We start from the raw sequence: 17,989 nt of genomic DNA on the forward strand, positions 1-17,989 counted from the left end.
CTTTCAAATTCTTTCATAGTTCTTCTTTCTTTTCTATTTTCCTTACCGCTAGTGAAGATTTTTGTAAACTATGGCCCCTGGGCCAAATCCATCTCATTGACTAGTTTTCTAAGACCCATGAGCTAAGAATGATTTTATATATATATATATATATATATATATATGCATATATATATATATACACACACACACCAACATACACACATATATGTGTTTTATATATATGTTTGTTTTATTAAAACAATATAGTTATATATGCACACATACATACATATATATATATCTGTCATATATTTTATATTTTAAAATGTATAAACAATTCTTAGCTCATAGGAAAACAGGTGGCAGGTATTTAACCCTCAGACCATAGTTTGCTGATCTCTGTTCTTTAGTAAAAACATTTTAAAACTTTCTATTTTGAGCTCTTGCTTCAGCTCCTCTAAGAACTTTAATTAGATTTATAGCCAAACTGAGTTTTTCTCTGTGGCTTTGCTTATAGATGCTTTGGAATCATTCTCTTCTTCTAGTTTTGTGTCTTAGACATCCCTATCATCACATTCACCTTTGAAAGTGATATTGCTTTTTGTTTGTCTGTACATTATTTTGTCTTATTTCCTAACTTTGGACTTGATATTAGGGTTGGACTCTTTTCTGGAGGGAAGGTCTTGTTTGATCTTCTGCTACTTTCTTTGGGTATTTAGTATTATTTTGTTCCAGGATTTCAGGGACAGCTCAGACTGAGGACTTATAAGCTTTCAGTTCTTGCAAAGTGATCTGAACCTGGGGCAAAGTCTGATTGCTGCTCACCTTATCTGAGTTCTTCAAGTTTTTGACCTGAGTTTGGGCATGAGCAATGGTGGATTATTGCTGGACTCAGCCAGTATCAGCCAGCTGGGAATCTTTATTGGTTTAGAATGGTAACTGTAAGTTTTCATTTGGTCAAAATTCTTCACCTAATTATCCTCTGCAGGCTTCAGACTAGATTAGATAATGGAAATTCTTCCGGAAATATTGCTGCTGCTTGCTTCTGAACCTGCTCCTCTTTTGGTATACCACCTAAGACCTACCTTTGCTCCTTATCTAGGAAGACCTTCACTCTACAGTTGCCTTTCTTAGCCCATCCTGGATTAATGACCCAGAACTGAGTAGTGGATAGTAAAGTTACAAACTGCCACCTCCACCTCTTCTCATTACAATGATGTCCCAGTATGGGACCTCCTCTTACCCCAATGCATAGCTTCTTCCTAGGTGCTAGAGTGAGCCCACAGACTGCTAAACTCTGACCCCAAAAGGCCTCTCTCTCTTTCTCTGTTTGCTGACCTGGACTGAGAAAATGATTCACTGGAACTATTGCTTGGATTTTTTTTAGAATTTAATCTGGTGCATTTACTAGATGTGTTGGGAGAAGGTTTTGTTTTGGGGGATAGAAGTGGTAGAGTTTACTGTACTTCTTTCTAATATCCTGCTATCATGGCTAACCATCATTATTAGAGGGAGATGTATCATTTCTTACAGTCCCAGGTAACATGGTACAGATAATCAAAGGGCATGAATGTTCTTGAATGTCATTAGAACGAGGTCTGAAGTATGGGTGGAGGGTTTTCCCTTTGAAATCACAACCAGTGAATGTATAGATGTGGGATTTGTTAGTCACATTGAAGAAGGAGATTTGCCCATATGTATAGTTCAAGAAAATCCCTATCTTCTTTGGATATACCTGCAAAGTTAACATCTGTCTATTAGGGGAGTTTACAAAATGTTCATGTTGGTTCCATCGCCCCAACACCCAATAACCATTAGCAGGGGAGAGTTTGGGTTTTTTTTCCTCTCTCTTCACACTATCCAAACATACCCCAAGAAACCATCGATTTTTTTCCCCAACTTCTACTTCCCAGTAACAGTCTTCCATGTAGAAACTTTGTGAAGCCACTACACAAGGAGACTGAAATATCTTCTTATTTTCAGGCACGTTAAGAACCATGGAAGGGTCATTATAAGACACTGTTTTACAATCTTCAGATATTTGGAGTAGAGGGCAAGCAGTTTCTTGATCCAGAGTCACCTCAACTGGGAAGAGAAAAAAATGATGGGGGTATGTTAAGGGAGAGGGAATTGAGAGAGAAACATAAAGAAGAGAGACAATGGAAGAGGGATAGATTGAAGAAAGGAAAAAGGAAAGGAAAAGAGAAAAGGAGAGAGAGAGGAAGAAAAAGAGGAAGGAGGAAAGGGAAAGAGAGAAAGAGAGGAGGAGGAGGAGGAAAAAGAGAGGGAGAGACATACAGAGGGAGACAGAGATAAACAGAGACAGAGAGACAGAAAGATGGAAAGAGAGAAGAAGAGAGAGATGGAGGAGAAGGAGGAAAAAGGAGAGGGAAAGGGAGAAGGAGAGAGACAGAGATGGGAACATAGAGAGAGAGTTGAAGGGAAGAAGAAAATAGTTCCAGATGATCAAACAAGTTATTTTGGTTGAATATGTCTTCTGATAAACATTCTTTCTTGTTTGCTTTGTTTTTCCTACTTATCGTGAAAGAATGATAGGAAAATCTAATCCCTCATTGTTCTCCATGAACATTATTGAACCATTTTACCTTCACCAAAAGTGCACCTTGGAAATAGAGGCATAAGACAAGATACCTGAGAAAATATCTGTGAGTTACTTTCCCTGGAGGAAGTGAGGGAAAAGAGAACCAGAACAAGGTAACGAGATGGCACCTGACTCTAGCAAGAAATCATGTCGACCAATCTAACCTTAATCCCAATACTAATTCCTCCCCGCTAAATAGCCCAATTTTCTCTCTTGTCTTCTCTAAAGCCACGGTGAACCTTCAATCTAACCAACAAAGTGACCCCAGTTTATGCATTGTTAGAAACCGCATCCTTCCCCAAAATTTGTGCTCAAAATGGAGGAATCTGGTCAAGGTCACTGAAGTCAGTGGCTCACTTCCTGACTACCAAATCAAATTAGTTTGTTTTGAACAATGGGTTAGGAGGAAAGAAGGAGCAGAGGGAGTGAGGAAATTCAGCATGGAAGAAATCTACAGTTATAATTACCTGCATGTTTACTGGCATATCTCCATTCTGAAAAGATAAAAACAAGTCTGAGTTATTGCTAGGGTTGAGAGCAAGGAAAATACAAGACTGAAACAGAAAGATGAAAATGAGAATAGAGAATTTGACATGAAAAGAAACTTCTCTTACCTTTTTCTTCCATTTTTCTCCTCTGTTCTAAAATCAATAAATAAGAAATATGGTAACAATGAGAAAAAGAACATCCCAGAAAGAGAACTTGGTACAAAGTAATCAGAAAAAAAAAAGAAAGAAAATCTTACCCAGCTTTTTCTTAAGTTTCGCTAAAAGTAAAAAGAAATAGAAATATGTCAGAAAGCTATCCAGAATGGATAAAGATTTAAAGTAAATAGGATGACTTTAAGGAAATCAAATTGACAAGGTGTAAATTCAAACAATTTTGGATCCAAGGTATCTCAGAAGCTATTCTCCAAATATAATCAGGTTCCACAAGAAAGAACACAATATCGAAGTGACTGTGACAAAGTTGTTGAGGTCTCATTGGTGGGGGGAGGGGTAAGGAAATCAGAAGAAAGTAAGAGTTTCTTCATCACTCTCTAAATATGGAAAACATTTGATAAATGTCAGTGAATAAGATTTTATGAAACAATTGAGAGGTATTGTGATTGAGAAAAAGAGAGGTTTAGAGGAGATGACAGAAGAAAAGGGCAGTGGTGAAGCATCATGCAGTGCCCTCCCCTCTCCATTACCATTACCTTGACGAATGTGGAGAAAAAAACCAGAAGCAGCAACAATTAAAAAGATAGCAAACATTATGACGAAACCATAGATCCAAGGGGAAGGCCGGAAAAACTGATCTGTAAGACATCCCATAAAACCACAGGATAACTTAGAACCAACTTAGACAACTACAATAATTCATTCTAAAAAGTGAATAACAATAATTTTATAGTAATAATGGAAGTCCTAATATGAATGTGAGTTATTATTATTAAAACCTTGATAGTCAGTAGAGTGTCGCGAAAATAGTCCTGAATAGAGAGTCAGAGGATTTAAATCTAAAACTCATCCCTGCTTAAGATTGTCTTGTAGTTTCTTGAGCCTCAGTTTCCTAGGCTTGTAAAATAAGATGACTGAATTTCTAAAGAATCTATGAAGATTTACAAAGCATCTTTCTCACTACCAACCTATAAACTATATATTATGAGTATACACACCTTTCTTATAGAGTAGGAAATGGAGACAAATGCTTCAAGTTCCAAGATTTTCAAATTTTCCTGTGCAACACTTATTTCTCCATTTAAAAAAAATTAAAAGTGTGTAAAACTAAATGGTTTCTGCATGGTTAAAATTTAGGTAAACTATATCAACATCAGAGTTCTTAACTTTTTTTCTTTATCTTGGAAATTGTTGGTAGACTGCTGTAATTGGTGGACCTTTTCTCAGAATGTTTTTAAATGCATAGATTATACATATATATGCATATATGTAGTTTATAAAGAAACCAATTATTCTGAAATATAGTCACCAATATATTTTTTAAAACTTCCTGGATTCCAGTTGAAGGACCCTTGAAACAAGATTCCTCAGATATACTTTTATTGTTGTTATTTAGTTGTTTCAGTTGTGCCTGACTTTTCATGGCCTCATTTTGAGTTTTCTTGACAAAAATACTGGATACTTTATAGATGAGGAAACTAAGGAATATAGGGTTTAGTTATTTTCCCAAGTCACACAGCTACTAAGTCTATATTTGAACTTGGGTTTTCCTGACCAGACTCAGCTCTCTATCCATTACCTAGCAATCTACTAACCCCACAAAATAATAGGTAGTCTGGCTTGATACATTTTCTGATTAAGCCAGACCTTTGTAATCTCTAATTACTTTTCTAAATGTTCACTAGTTATTTCTTTAAAAACACATCACAATTTTTAACTAGAATTTGTCACTCAAGTTCATTGACCTGTAGATTTCAGACTACATTTTTCCCCTTTTTTGAAACTCAGAAAAAATTAGCCCTTCTCCAGTCTTGCAGTACTTCATCAATTTGCCACAATCTCTCAATGCTCTCTGCCAATGGCTCAGCAATCATATTTTCCAGCCATAGGATAGTGTTATTCTGGGACAAGTACACTGAACACATCAAAAGCAAGGAGATAACACACTATACTTTATTATAAACTCTAAGGTAGAAAAATCACTTCTTTATAAAATCCTCTTAATTTCTACCAACAGAAACAGTTCTGTATTCATTTATTATTTTCAATTAATAATGTTTCATTAGTCATAAAATGGAATGATTTAAGTTTAAAAAATGAAACTTCTTGGTGTGAGGACTCTTGTATTTGTCATACAAGTAAGCCTCACCCTATCCAAACTATTCATGAATGAATAATTTTGAACATATTCCCTTTTGTCCAATATCTTTCCAAAGTGAAGCACTAAATGTAGGCCCAAAATTCATAAATCTAAGAGTATCAAGTTCTGCCAAGTAAGCAAGGCAAAGAGGCTTCCCCACCATTTCCTCCCCCTCCACTACCTACCAGCTATCTTTACTTTGGACTCCTTTCTGAGGTCCCAGGTGTAGATAGAACATGAGATATCCCCTAAGGATGATTCTTTTATGGCAAGAGAAGTTTCTATGTCAAATAGGCCATCATCCCCTGTGTTTGCCTTGAAGTCTGAATACAAATGCTTTCCTCGATGGTTTTTCCACTGTACTTTGGGCTTGGGGAACCAACCAGATGATTGACATTTCAGCAAGATGCCATTCATTTTGTATTTCTCAAGAGTGATGAGAGGGGATGATCCAAGAGCTGTAGAAAATGGGGATGAGATTAAACCAAAGATCATATTTCAAGAATGTTTAGGAACATAGCTTACCCTGTCCTTAGTTCTTGTTTTATTTTTATTTTTGTTTTTGTTTTTAAGGGGATAGTAGAAGAAGAGCTTGCTTATTTGCTTACTTGTTTTTTATTGATCAAAGAATAATATCAATCACACTCATTCAGTAGAAAGTTCTAGCTAACTGAACTTAAGTGGTATAATTGGAAATAAACAACTGACCTGCTACCTGTAGCTCCCAAGTATACTCCTGGTAGAAAGTTTGGGAGCTGAACCAGCACCCATATATCCCTGCATCTGAAAGAATTATATTCTTCAGTTTTAAGGAGACTCTTCCTTCAGTGATGGCATCTTGCACAAACTGAGTTCTCCCTTGATACTCTTGCATTTGACTCTCCTTTGTTTCTTTCCCATCCTTGTATAGAACCAGCAAAGAAGAGAATTGGTTTCTAAAGAACCTCACTTCCATGTTCTTCAAATTCATCTTGGGTGAGACATGACAAGAGAAAAGGATATCTTCTCCCAGCAAAGCCTGAATAGGCTTGTCTGGACCAATCACTTGAAAATGACCTATAGGGATAACCAGAAAAGTTCCATTAACCCCAGACAAAAGTCAGTATACTGCACCAGACCTGAATTAGGTACAGAAATCAAGTTTCCATATTACTTTTTCTCAATCTTTAGCTATTTCTCCCAGGACATAAACATCCCCTTTTTAAATCAACATAAGACAAGGGTTATCATGATGTCAGAATTGATGCATATATCATAAAATTACAAAATATGAATATAAAAGGGGTCACTTAAAGATCATTTAGTACAACCTTTCATTCAATGCCAAAATTCCCTATGCAACATTCCTTGGAGGTGATCTTTCAGATCCTGTTTACTCATTCCCAGTGATTGAGGACCTCGCTACCTAGTAAGATGGTCTATTTCAGCTATAATTTGAAATTTATGCTTTATACTGAACTAAAATCAGACTTCCTACAATTTGCTTTCATTGTTTTAGTTTGCTCTCTAGAGCTATTCAAATTGTCTCATTCTTCTTTCACATAACATTCCTTCTAATATTTGAAAACATAGAGCAGAATAAGAAGTTTTAGATGAGTATCTAGATCAACAGAAAAAGAACATAACCATTTTGATGACAACACAATCTACCAATTCCACCAAAATATGGAAAAAAGGAAACTCGGAAAATATTTTACAACAAATTTCTCTTATACCCATCTCATTTTTCAAACATGTAGTGAAATGAATCAACCTTATAAAAGAGCAGTTCTCTAATTGGTAAATAGTCAAATGATATGAACAAAAAATTTTCAGAGGAAGAAATCAAAGCTATGGATAGGCATATGAAAAAAAATTCTGAAGAGTTAATAGAGAAATGTAAATTAAAACAACTCGGAGGTAACACCTCATAGCTATCAAACTGGTTATGGACAGGAAAGGTAAATAACAAATGTTGAAGGGTATGTAGGAAAATAAGTGCACTAATGCACTACTATTTTCTGAAATGATACAACCACTGTAGAGAACAATTTTGAACTGAAGAGCTATAATAGTGTGCATAATCTTTGATACAGCAATACCGATAACAGGTCTATACATTAGGAAGACCAAAGAAAAGAAAAAAAAAGGATTCCTATGTACAAAAACATTTATAGCAGATCTTTTGTGATGACAAAGAATTGGAAACTGTGGAAATGCCCATCAATTAGGGAAAGGCTGAACTATTTATGGTATATGAATGAGAAGGAAAACTTGAGTTAAGAAATGATATATTTCTTATCTCCTCCGAGGATAGTGGATAGGATGCCAAGGATGGTTAGTGATTGGTTTCAGAAAAACCCAGGAAAACTTATATGTATTGACATAAAGTGAACTAGGCAAAACCTGAAGAACAGTATATATAGCAATACTATAAAGATAAAAAAACTATGATAGACTTAGGAATGAATTAATACAATGATCTACTAAAACCTCAAGGACCTCTTGATATAAAATACTATCCACCTCCATAGAGTCAACAGAATTCATATGGAAGCACATTTTACTCTATTTTGCTTTCTTCTTTTTTCGAAAGTTTCTAAGGAAGAAAAATGTTTTGTATGACTTTGTATCTGCAATGAACACCTTATTTCTTATCACCTCAGTTGGTGAAGGAGAGGGTGAAGTAAGGAAGAAAATTTTTAACAAAAAATCTAAATAAAAAACAATTTCATAGTACTTCACAGATCTGCAATTTCATTTATATTGACACTTCCTCCATAGATAAAGATCTCAGTTCTTCTGTACCTTAGAAAAATGTTTTTTTACAAACTATAGTGGTAAAAAAATTCTGAATGAATACACTTTCAATGATGAACTTTATAAAAATAAAGCTTTCAATGAACAAACTTCTGGTGATGAGTCCTATCTAAACAGAATTTTGCCAAATGCAAAGTAATGTTTAGCACTGGCTTTTTTGCAGACTTGATCAGAGAATGAACTTTAATAGATGGAGGGAGAAGATGATGAGTTTAGGAAATAGATGTTGAACCTTAAACAAAGAGTTTATATTGGAATATAACATAACCCTGTAAGATAGTATCAGTAGAATATGTGACACTTATGAATGCTGACAGAAACTGAACTTTCTAGTTGTATTCATGTTAAAAGAACATTTTGATCACACAAGCTAGGATGATAATTGAGATGATGGAGAGAAGTAAGAACTACTCACACCATTTTCCTTGTTTCCTAATAGTCTTTGGACTAGGAAGAATAGAACAAAAGTTATTAATAGACAGTTGAAAACTAAGATAAGTGAGGAGGTGGTAAAAAGAAGAGAGAAAAGTAAAAAAAAGGATGAAAGGATGAATGGAAAAGAGAAAGAGAAGGAAGTAATAGATGAATAGAAGGAGAAAAGAAGAAAGGAAGGAGATAAGAGTGAAGGGGAAATAAAAGAGAGAGAATAGAAGAAAAGAGAGGAGGAAGGGAAGAAAGGTAGGAAGAAAAAGTAAAGGAAGAAAAGAAAGGAGGAGGGAAGAAAGAAAGGGAGGGAAGGAAGATGAATAATTTTATGGAGCTTTCACTGCCTTTAGTCAAAAAAGTGAGTAAAATGATGGAAATTTTCATCAGCATGTAAAGTTGGTATGAGAAATATATTTGGTAAGGGAGTTGGTAACTTTATCAGTGTCTCTCAAATAAAGTAACAAGTAGGACTGTTTAATTTGCCTTGTTTCTCCAAGAGTGATAATGGGAACTATTAGGCTATACAATAAAAGTATACTTACAGGTGATTTTTCAGTATTAAGAGGTGACAATTATTTATTTTACACTGCATCAGTTCCTGTTGATCTTTCCAGCTTTTTCTGAAATCATACTGCTTTTCATTTCTTATAACATAATAGTATTCCATTACCAGCATATTCCATAATTTGTTCAGCTGTTCCCCAATTGATAGGCATCCAGCAAGGGTGACTTCTAACCAGTTGATATATTATGTATTTAACTTAATAAGGGTTCAATGTTTGCTGAGTGGGGTTGAGTAGAATAGTTATGGAGGTAAAAAGAAAACTGAGGGTGGCACAAACAAGGGAAGCCTTACCTGATCCCAGATCTAAGAGACTAACAACAAACATAAGGAGAAGATGGTGCTCAAATGTTTTGGAGGCTTGAAAGTAGAACAAGAGAGTTGAGATAATACACATTTCTGTGAATTTGTTCATGAAAACCTGTAAAGAAAGGGCAATGAGATATCTTAGAGTAGGTAGTAAGAAGCACTGGAGTCAAGTTGGCAATCCGAGCCTAACTCTGATTCTTAGATAGGTCTCAAAAATGGAGTGCCATAAATAAGAGATGATGATGTTGGCTAACAGTGGCTAGTAAGAGGTAGTAATTTCATACTCTGAAATCTTGTACTTCTCAGTAGTTAGCACTAGTTAAACCTCAACTGCAAATTGAAACTAATGTTTCAACATTAGTCAAGCATGAATTGTAGATTGTTCAATTATCCATTCTGTGAACTGAATTTGTAACATTCTACCCTAGGTATAAGCTTTGTGTTCTTAGAAATAATTAATTACCTATAGTGGTTCTCCAATGTACTGGACCCTCCCCCCCAACCTCCCACCCAGTTCTCATTCCAGAAGGGCAGCAAGACCTCTCCTGCATTGACAAATGATGACAAGGTGGACAGTGGAGGAACATGGAACCTGCTCGTGCTCTTTATTCCCTATAACACAGAGCCCCAAAACATACCTCCACCCGAGTTTGGAAAGGGAGATGCTAAGCTACCAGATCCCAATAAATATGCCAATCCTGATCTATAGGGTGAGGAAGCTGCCACTCCTTAGTGGAAGCTGCCACTCTATAGTAGAGCTGTTACTCAATACTATCAACTCCAAAGAGACTACTCTACTCACCCCTAGGCTTATCCATTAGCCCCAAGGCTACCTGATTAGCCCTCCCCCTCCTCTCCCTGACTATTCCATCAGCTATTAGGCTGTTATGTAATGGAGGTTTACCAGGGATGTTAACTATTATTATTTGTGGGTTCACACTGGGGTGAGAGAGACAGGAATGACAGATGAACAGAACCAAACAAGGTAGGGAGACCAAGTTTAACTACTAGGAGGTAACAGTTACTGGAAATGGCAGTTAGGCTCCAACAATTGCTCAGCCCACCCAGGCAAGGGCCTGTGAAACTAGCAGGCAAAAGGCAAAGGTTTATAACAGTTTAATTGTGGGAAACAATAATAAAAGATGGGAATAAGGGATTCTACACTTACAAGCTAAGGGCAAACCACAGGGGCAAGGGAGGGACTTAGCTACACTAATCTAAGACCTAATCCAGGCAGGGCCCAAAGAATAACAGGACTTGAGTGGGAATCCTCATAGTGGAGTCCAGAGGTGTTTTCAGGATGCCAGGAAACAACTCCTCCAGAACTGATGGTCCAAAGCAGCCCAGTAGGGAGAGGAGTCTGCAAGCTGTCCACCAGATCACAGATCACTCCCTACTCAGTGCTGTTGTGCAGGATAGACGTCCTCTGCTTCCAACCTTCACCACACTCCAGGATCCCAGGGAATCAGGGTGCAACTCCACTAGCTCTGAGGTCTCCCAGGGAATCAGTTGCTACTTGTCCCAACCACCATGGAGTCCTTCTAAGAGAGTGCCAGCCACTTCTTGCTTCCCCATTCCATGTGGAATTCTCCAGCCCTTCTGCTAAGTCTCCTACATAACAACTAAATAATAATCTTCCTTACAACAGTTATAACACCAAAACCCACTTCTGCTTCAAATAAAATTCTTGTTTCTGGATTGAATGGAGTGTGAGTTTCCCATTCTTGGAATGAGGCCTTGCTACAAACTTAAGTGTTTTTCTCCCACATCAGTGGTCCTCTTGGGAATTTATATGGGAAAAAATTATTTTACTTACAACTTAGTCAAAACCATTAACAGGAGCAACTGAAGGAATGTTCTTTCCTTTTCAACATTGAACAAAGCAAAATGTAATGTCCAGTGGGGCAGGAAGGGAAGAATGGAGATGGATGATTTCTGAAACCCTGATAAAAAAAAAGTCTAGTATTAAAAAAAAAAAGTAAAGGTCAAACACAAAGAGCAACTCTAAAATTTCTGCCTGATTGGTTTTAATACCACCAACTGATCTCTCAATCCACCTTTCTCTGGTCTAGAATGGATCCTCTGACACAAAGACTCAGACAAGTAGAAAGAGAGCTAATTTCTTTGTGGTAGCAAATAACTGGAAATTGAAGGAATGCCCATCAATTGGGGACAGGGTAAACAAATTCTGGCATCTGATTGTAATGGAATACCACTGCACCAAAAAAAATGATCAGCAGGTTAATTAAAAAACCATAAAACAAATGAAATTATAAATGAAATGAGCAGAACCAAGTGAACATTATATACAGCAATAGAAATAATGTTTAAAGAATAACTTGTGTAAGTCCACTTCAAGAGAAAAACTGATAAATAGAAATAAGCAAGGCATAATTTTATGTAGGCATATAGATTTCTTACAAATGATGTCCTCTCTAATGAAAGGAGGGGAAGGAGGGAAAGATATGCCTATGAATTTTAGTGTAATAAACAAATTAATTTAAAAATTTTATAAAGGAATTGCTGAGCTATACAACCCTAGACAGGCCACTTCATTTCTCTGTTGAAATTTTTTTTCTGTCATACAAAAAGGTTAGACTAGGTGATCCAAAAATTCCTTTCCAACTCAAAAATTATAAAGTTCTAAAGTAGATAAATGACAAGGTAGCACCATTCACTATAAACTGTCCATGGAGTATTAATTATGTAGCAGGTGTGGGAAATGGGAGGGAGGAGTGGATAGCTCTGATTATATAGACAGTGTCTTGTTTTCAACATCAGATGGTAATAATCGGTATCCCATACCTATTTTTCTTCTCCTTCCCACCACTTACTATTTTCTTAACCATTAATTGATCCTCTCTTGGGCCCTTGTGGAAGGGAGAACAGGAGTGGGAGAATATCAAGGCATTTCTCTTCCTGGATAAAGCTCTATATAAGGAGTATGTGGCAAAGCAGGGCAAATGGAGCAGAAAGAATGACTGATAGTGATTCTAAGAATGGGTTTCAGACCCAGGTGTGTGCTGAAGCCAGTTCCCACTGGCTTTTCAGAGCTGATAGGGAAATTTCAGTTTGAGCATTTATACCTTTGAAATTGGCAAGTAATACAACTCATGGATTGATTCATTGTTTTGTTAATTGCATAGACTTAAGGAAGTGATGGAGAAAGTATAAATAATGCAGATTATACTTAAAAGATTGTCATGGGCCAGTTGTTAAACATTTACTAGAATATCTTATATCCCTACTTTGCCTTTATTGACCACTCATTTTCAAAAGTCATCATAATTCATATGATTATATAGATATAAGCAAGTGACCACTTTCTCTGAGAAAGAAAGATGTGAAGGAGTAGATATAGTGAGCAATGATCTAAAATTCATGAAATCTCTTCTTTTTTTATGTTACACTGAGTTTAGGTTCTTTGCATGAATGGGAGTATCTGATGCTAATGGAGAGCACCTGAGACATACACACAAAGCTCATTATATTTTCTATAGGGAGTTTAATTTATCTAATTCAAGTAAAATGTAAATAGTTGGGAGTGCAGTGACACCAATGTGCGGGAATACTATACACATTTTGCAAGCTGAATGCAATAATTATGTCTCAGTGACTTGGGAAAACATAGCAACCCCAAAAAGAGAATGTCAACAAGAAGAGAAACATAACTTTTACTACTACTACTTGATTTCTTTGAGACTTACTTAACCAAGCAAATTTTTACTAATTTTTTTTAATTTTTTACTTTTAGTTGTACTAAATAATTTTTAAATTTTTAAATTTTTTAAAATTTTTATTATTTTTATTTTTACTAAATAATTTCTATTGTGTATGCACACAGAAAATTGCTTTTCTTTTGAAATCCCTTGATCCTGATGCAGGAATTCCAAAAGTGAAAGTAAATTAGCTATAGCAAGATAATAATCCATATCCCATGAAATAAGTCTAAATCTTTAAATAGAGCCAAGAATTTTATTAGTCTTTTTTGAAGGAAATTATTGAAGTTTTGGGGACCTAGAGCCCTTCAGACATCATTTGGTATTAACTCTATAAAAATGCCACAAACAAGTCCCAGAACTATATTAATAGGATTAGTTTCCATGACAGGAGTTCCCTAAGACATTGAAACGATCCCCTGACACCCAAATATAGACATATATACCTCCTTAAAGGTGTTAAATTCTAGTCTTTTTAAGTTCCCTAACATTCACTTACCAGAAGTTGAGGGGGCCTGTAGGAAAAAAAAAATTGAAGGAGCAGAAAGGATCGTAGAGAAGAGGTCTGTGGTTAGAGGAACTTCAGCCAATGCTGAGAGGCGACAATGTGGGTCACTGCATGGACTCATGGATGGAGCTAAGCTCGGAAACTCCGGATCATACCATCAAAGGTTGAATCTTCCTGAAGGAAGTAAAACTTGCTCTTCTCTCTGGTGTGGCTGTCTGTGTGTGTGTACACATGTATGTTTTATTGAGAGGATAAGAGAGTGGGAACTTTGGACTCAACACATAAATCTACAATGCCAATTGAATTTTCTACCAAAATAATAAATGAATCTGCAGCTTTCAATGTCTCTGCAGAGGAATACAAGAGATCAGGGACTTTTCCTTAATAAGGATCAGAGCACAGATCAGAAAGCAGGGATATTACCTCTCCCTAGATCACATGACCTTGAAAAACCCAAAACTTTTACACACCTAGAACTAGTTCTGAAAATAGCAGTGTAAAAATGCTTAAAGATTGGGACAGTGCCTTCACTCCCACTCATGCCAGGACCAGAACTTAGCTGTAACATAAGTTCAAAGATAAGAAATAGACTGGAAAAATGATCAAAAACAAAAAAGAACCTGACTAAAAATAACTATTATGGAACAATGAAGATTAAGAGACAAACTCTGAACAAGACAATGAGGTCAAAAAAGCTAAAAGCAAAATCTCAAAGGAAAATGTGATTGAATACAAGCTCTGCTAGAATTTCTGGAAAAGCTAGAATATATTTTCAAAATCAAATTAGTGGTAAGGGAGAAAACTGAGGAAAGAAGTGAAAGAAAAACAAGAATATTATGAAAAGACAATTAATATATTGGTTAAAAGAGGCACAAATATAATAAGAAAATAACTTAAAATACAGAATTAACCACATGGTAAAAGAGGTAAAAACATTATTATTGAAAATAATGCTTTATAAAGCAGAATTGGCCAAATGGTAAAAGGGGTAAAAAAAAAGTCAAATGAAGAAAACCATTCTCTTAAAATTAGAATTGGTCAGGTAGAAGCTAATGACATAAAAAAAATCAATAAAATAAAAAGAATGAAAAATGGGAAAAATTCACCTGAAAAAACAACTTACCTAAAAAAAAAGATTGATGAAAAATAATTTAAGAATTATTTGACTCTCTGAAAGCCATGTTAAAAGAAAGAAGGTAGACATCATATTTTAAGAAATCATAAATGAAAACTAGCCTCATATCCTAGAACCAGAGGGCAAAATAGGAATTTAAAGAATCTACCAATCTCCTCCTGAAAGAGATCTCAAGATGAAAACTCCCTTTAATACTAAAACCAAATTCCACAGCTCCTAGATCAAAGAGCAAATATTGCAAGTATCCAGAAAATAAGGCTTTCAAATGCTATGGAACCACATTCAGGGTCCACAAGATTTAGCAGCTACTATGTTAAAAGAATACAATGATTAAAGGATGAAATTCTGGAAGGCAAATGGGCTGATATTACAACCAAGAATAATATATCCTGCAAAATAGTATAATCCTACAAGGGTGTTGTGATAATGAGATTAAATCTACCTTGCCCATTCTTAAATCTAATCACCAAAGGTGAAAACATCTCCACTTAACTCACAAGTTGGAGATCTGTGACCCACAAGTGCTAGAGTAAGTGACAAATCAGAATTTACTGACTGCCTCCTGGACAGTCCTAAGAAAAGTATCTGTTGTGATTGGACACGTAAACTAAGAGAGAGGCACAGGAAGTGACTCAAAAGAAGCCCCTTTAAAAGAGAGTTCAGGGGCAGCTGGGTAGCTCAGTGGATTGAGAGTCAGACCTAGAGATGGGAGGTTCTAGGTTCAAATCCAGCCTCAGACACTTCCCAGCTGTGTGACCCTGGGCAAGTCACTTGACCCCCATTGCCCACCCTTACCACTCTTCCACCAAGGAGCCAATACACAGAAGTTAAGGGTTAAAAAAAAAGAGAGAGAGTTCAGTGAGTTCAGCTTCTCTCTTCTTTCTTCTTGTTCGTGACTTGTACCTGGAGGAGGGTTGGACCTGGGACCCTGAGACCTTGGTGAGACTGTTCTTAAATCTTTCCCTTAGAACTGCACGTGGTGGATGAAGAAGGGTGACTACCTTAGCCTCCAGAGGGGCCCTTGATTGGGAGAAGACTTTGTGACTAAACCCCTTGTTAATTGACTTTACTCTGGCCCTGCCAGAGTAAAGCCCAGACTTGAATACAAATCTAGTTCATTAAGTTAGATCTCTTACTCTACCCTCTTCTCATCTCTCTACTTTCACTCTCTCCCATATTTTGTAAATAAATTACTAAAATCATTTTAGGAATTGGTATTTATTCAGTTCCTTGGTGGCCACACCTTTAAATAATATTAATATCCAAACAAAAAAAATCCTTTTCCTCTTTTACAGTATAATGGATATTTAATGAACTAAAAGATCTTTAAACATTTTAGATGAAAAGACCAGAGATGAATAGAAAATATGACCTTCAAACATGAGATTCAAGAAAACATTAAAAAATAAGCATGAAAAAGAAATCATAAAGGAATCATTAAGGTTAAAATGTTTAAATTCCTATATGGGAAGATGACACATTTAATTCCCAAGAACTTTATCATTATTAGGAAATTGGGAAGGACTTTAAATAGATAAAGGGGATGGAAATTGATTATGTTGGGATAATCTAAAGACTTGTATGGCAGAGACATTTGCCTAATGAATATTAATGCATTTTAATTTTACTGAAAATATTTATATTTTTTCAAATTTCATGCAAAAACAAATTTTAATTTTTTTAAAGAAATTTTGAGTTTCAAATTTTTTTCACTCACTCCATCCTTTTTCCTTTCCTTGAGAAGGCAAGCAATTTGATAGAGATTAGACATGTGACATTGTGCAAAACATATTTATATGTTAGTCATATTGTAAAATAAAAAAACAGAAAACAAAACAAGAAAATGACAAAAAATGTATGTTTTGTTCTGAACTCTGTTGTGAGGAGGATTACTTAGTTATTATTTAAGAGACCTAGGAGGAAGGGCTTGAGAATTCCAAATGGAATGGAGAAGCAGGAAGTGTGGCCTCTCTCTATGAGACAGACTCCGTGGTGGTTAGGACAAGTTGTAACTGATCCTCGGACACCTCAGAGGAAATGGAGTTTGCACCCAGATTTCTAGAGATCCTGAAGGAAGACTGTCATCTACTTGTGGGAGATTTTGGTAGAGACTATTAATCCCAACCTGAGTTACAGGTTAACTTGGGCTGGGTTAGCTCCCAGAATCTACCCACCTGAAAGAGCATAGCAGCTGGTCCTGAAGGAGCTGCAACATTGCTGGAGTGTGTCAGGACTCTGCTGTGAGGATACCCACTTCGGTCCTGCTATTCTCTGGGCCCTGTGTTGTTTAGGTCTCAGTTTAGTAAATCCCTCCCCTAACCCTGTGGTTTGCCCTTAGTCTGGAAGTGTAGAAACCCCTATTCCCATCCTTTACCATAGTTCCCTTAATTAAATTTGTTAAAAATTCTTGTAATTTGCTTGCTAGTTTCCACAGGTCCCTTGTCTAGATGGTGCAGGGTGACAGTTAGGCCTAACTGCCACTTCTGTTAACAGACATTTTCCTTAGCAGTTAAACCCATTCTCCCTAACTTATGTCCCCATCTTTTGTCATTCCTGTCTCCTACACACCCTTCTGGACCCACATTTAATATTTAAGTTAACTCCCCTGGTTTTTCCCATAACAACTCTGATTCCATCATTTCTTTCTATGGAGGAGAGCAATATTGTTTTGGATCATTCTATTGATGGCTAAGTCCTTCACAGTTGTAGAAATAAAAGGCAACTGTAAAATAATATAACAATGGATGGATTATTGATTATAAACTGATTTAGCTACTCTGATTGCTATGCTTGCAAAGTAGCTTCAGTTTATATCAGTGAAATGAAGCTCATAAATCAACTTATCTTCAGGGCCAGGTGCAAGGATGCTAAGGAAACTCTCGTTATATAAAAATATATTATTTATTGAAAATATAAGGATAAAAAAAAGGATTTCTAACTCTAATGGAATCTAACTCCACCCAAATAAAACTCCCTGGTTCTGCAAGGAACTGTTTCTCCTGTTTTCACAGGCTACACTAATCCTTCCTGATTTGACTAACCCAAATTTTTACTCTTTTAAATAAACTAACAATATTATCCTTGTAATTCTTAACTTCACCTTCAAGTTATAAAAATAACAAAGGCTAGCTGGTTGAATCTCAAC

The 17,989-nt window shown here is 36.0% G+C and overlaps 1 protein-coding gene across 1 annotated transcript in view; it reads right to left on the reverse strand.

Annotated features, from left to right (window-relative positions):
• Window positions 1-1,474: 1,474 nt before the first annotated feature.
• The window catches only part of LOC123233829 (butyrophilin-like protein 3), a 114,064-nt gene continuing 97,549 nt past the window's right edge, over window positions 1,475-17,989 (reverse strand). Inside the window, exons 3-10 of the mRNA XM_044659870.1 lie at window positions 9,468-9,594; window positions 6,095-6,442; window positions 5,572-5,844; window positions 3,783-3,884; window positions 3,330-3,350; window positions 3,199-3,225; window positions 3,052-3,078; window positions 1,475-2,067 (exon numbers count right to left, since the gene is read on the reverse strand). Of these exons, the coding sequence (XP_044515805.1) occupies window positions 1,475-2,067; window positions 3,052-3,078; window positions 3,199-3,225; window positions 3,330-3,350; window positions 3,783-3,884; window positions 5,572-5,844; window positions 6,095-6,442; window positions 9,468-9,594 (1,518 nt within the window). The remainder of the gene's footprint in view (window positions 2,068-3,051; window positions 3,079-3,198; window positions 3,226-3,329; window positions 3,351-3,782; window positions 3,885-5,571; window positions 5,845-6,094; window positions 6,443-9,467; window positions 9,595-17,989) is intronic.

The sequence above is a fragment of the Gracilinanus agilis genome, chromosome 2, assembly GCF_016433145.1.
Source record: "Gracilinanus agilis isolate LMUSP501 chromosome 2, AgileGrace, whole genome shotgun sequence".
In the NCBI taxonomy this organism is placed as follows: Eukaryota; Metazoa; Chordata; class Mammalia; order Didelphimorphia; family Didelphidae; genus Gracilinanus; species Gracilinanus agilis.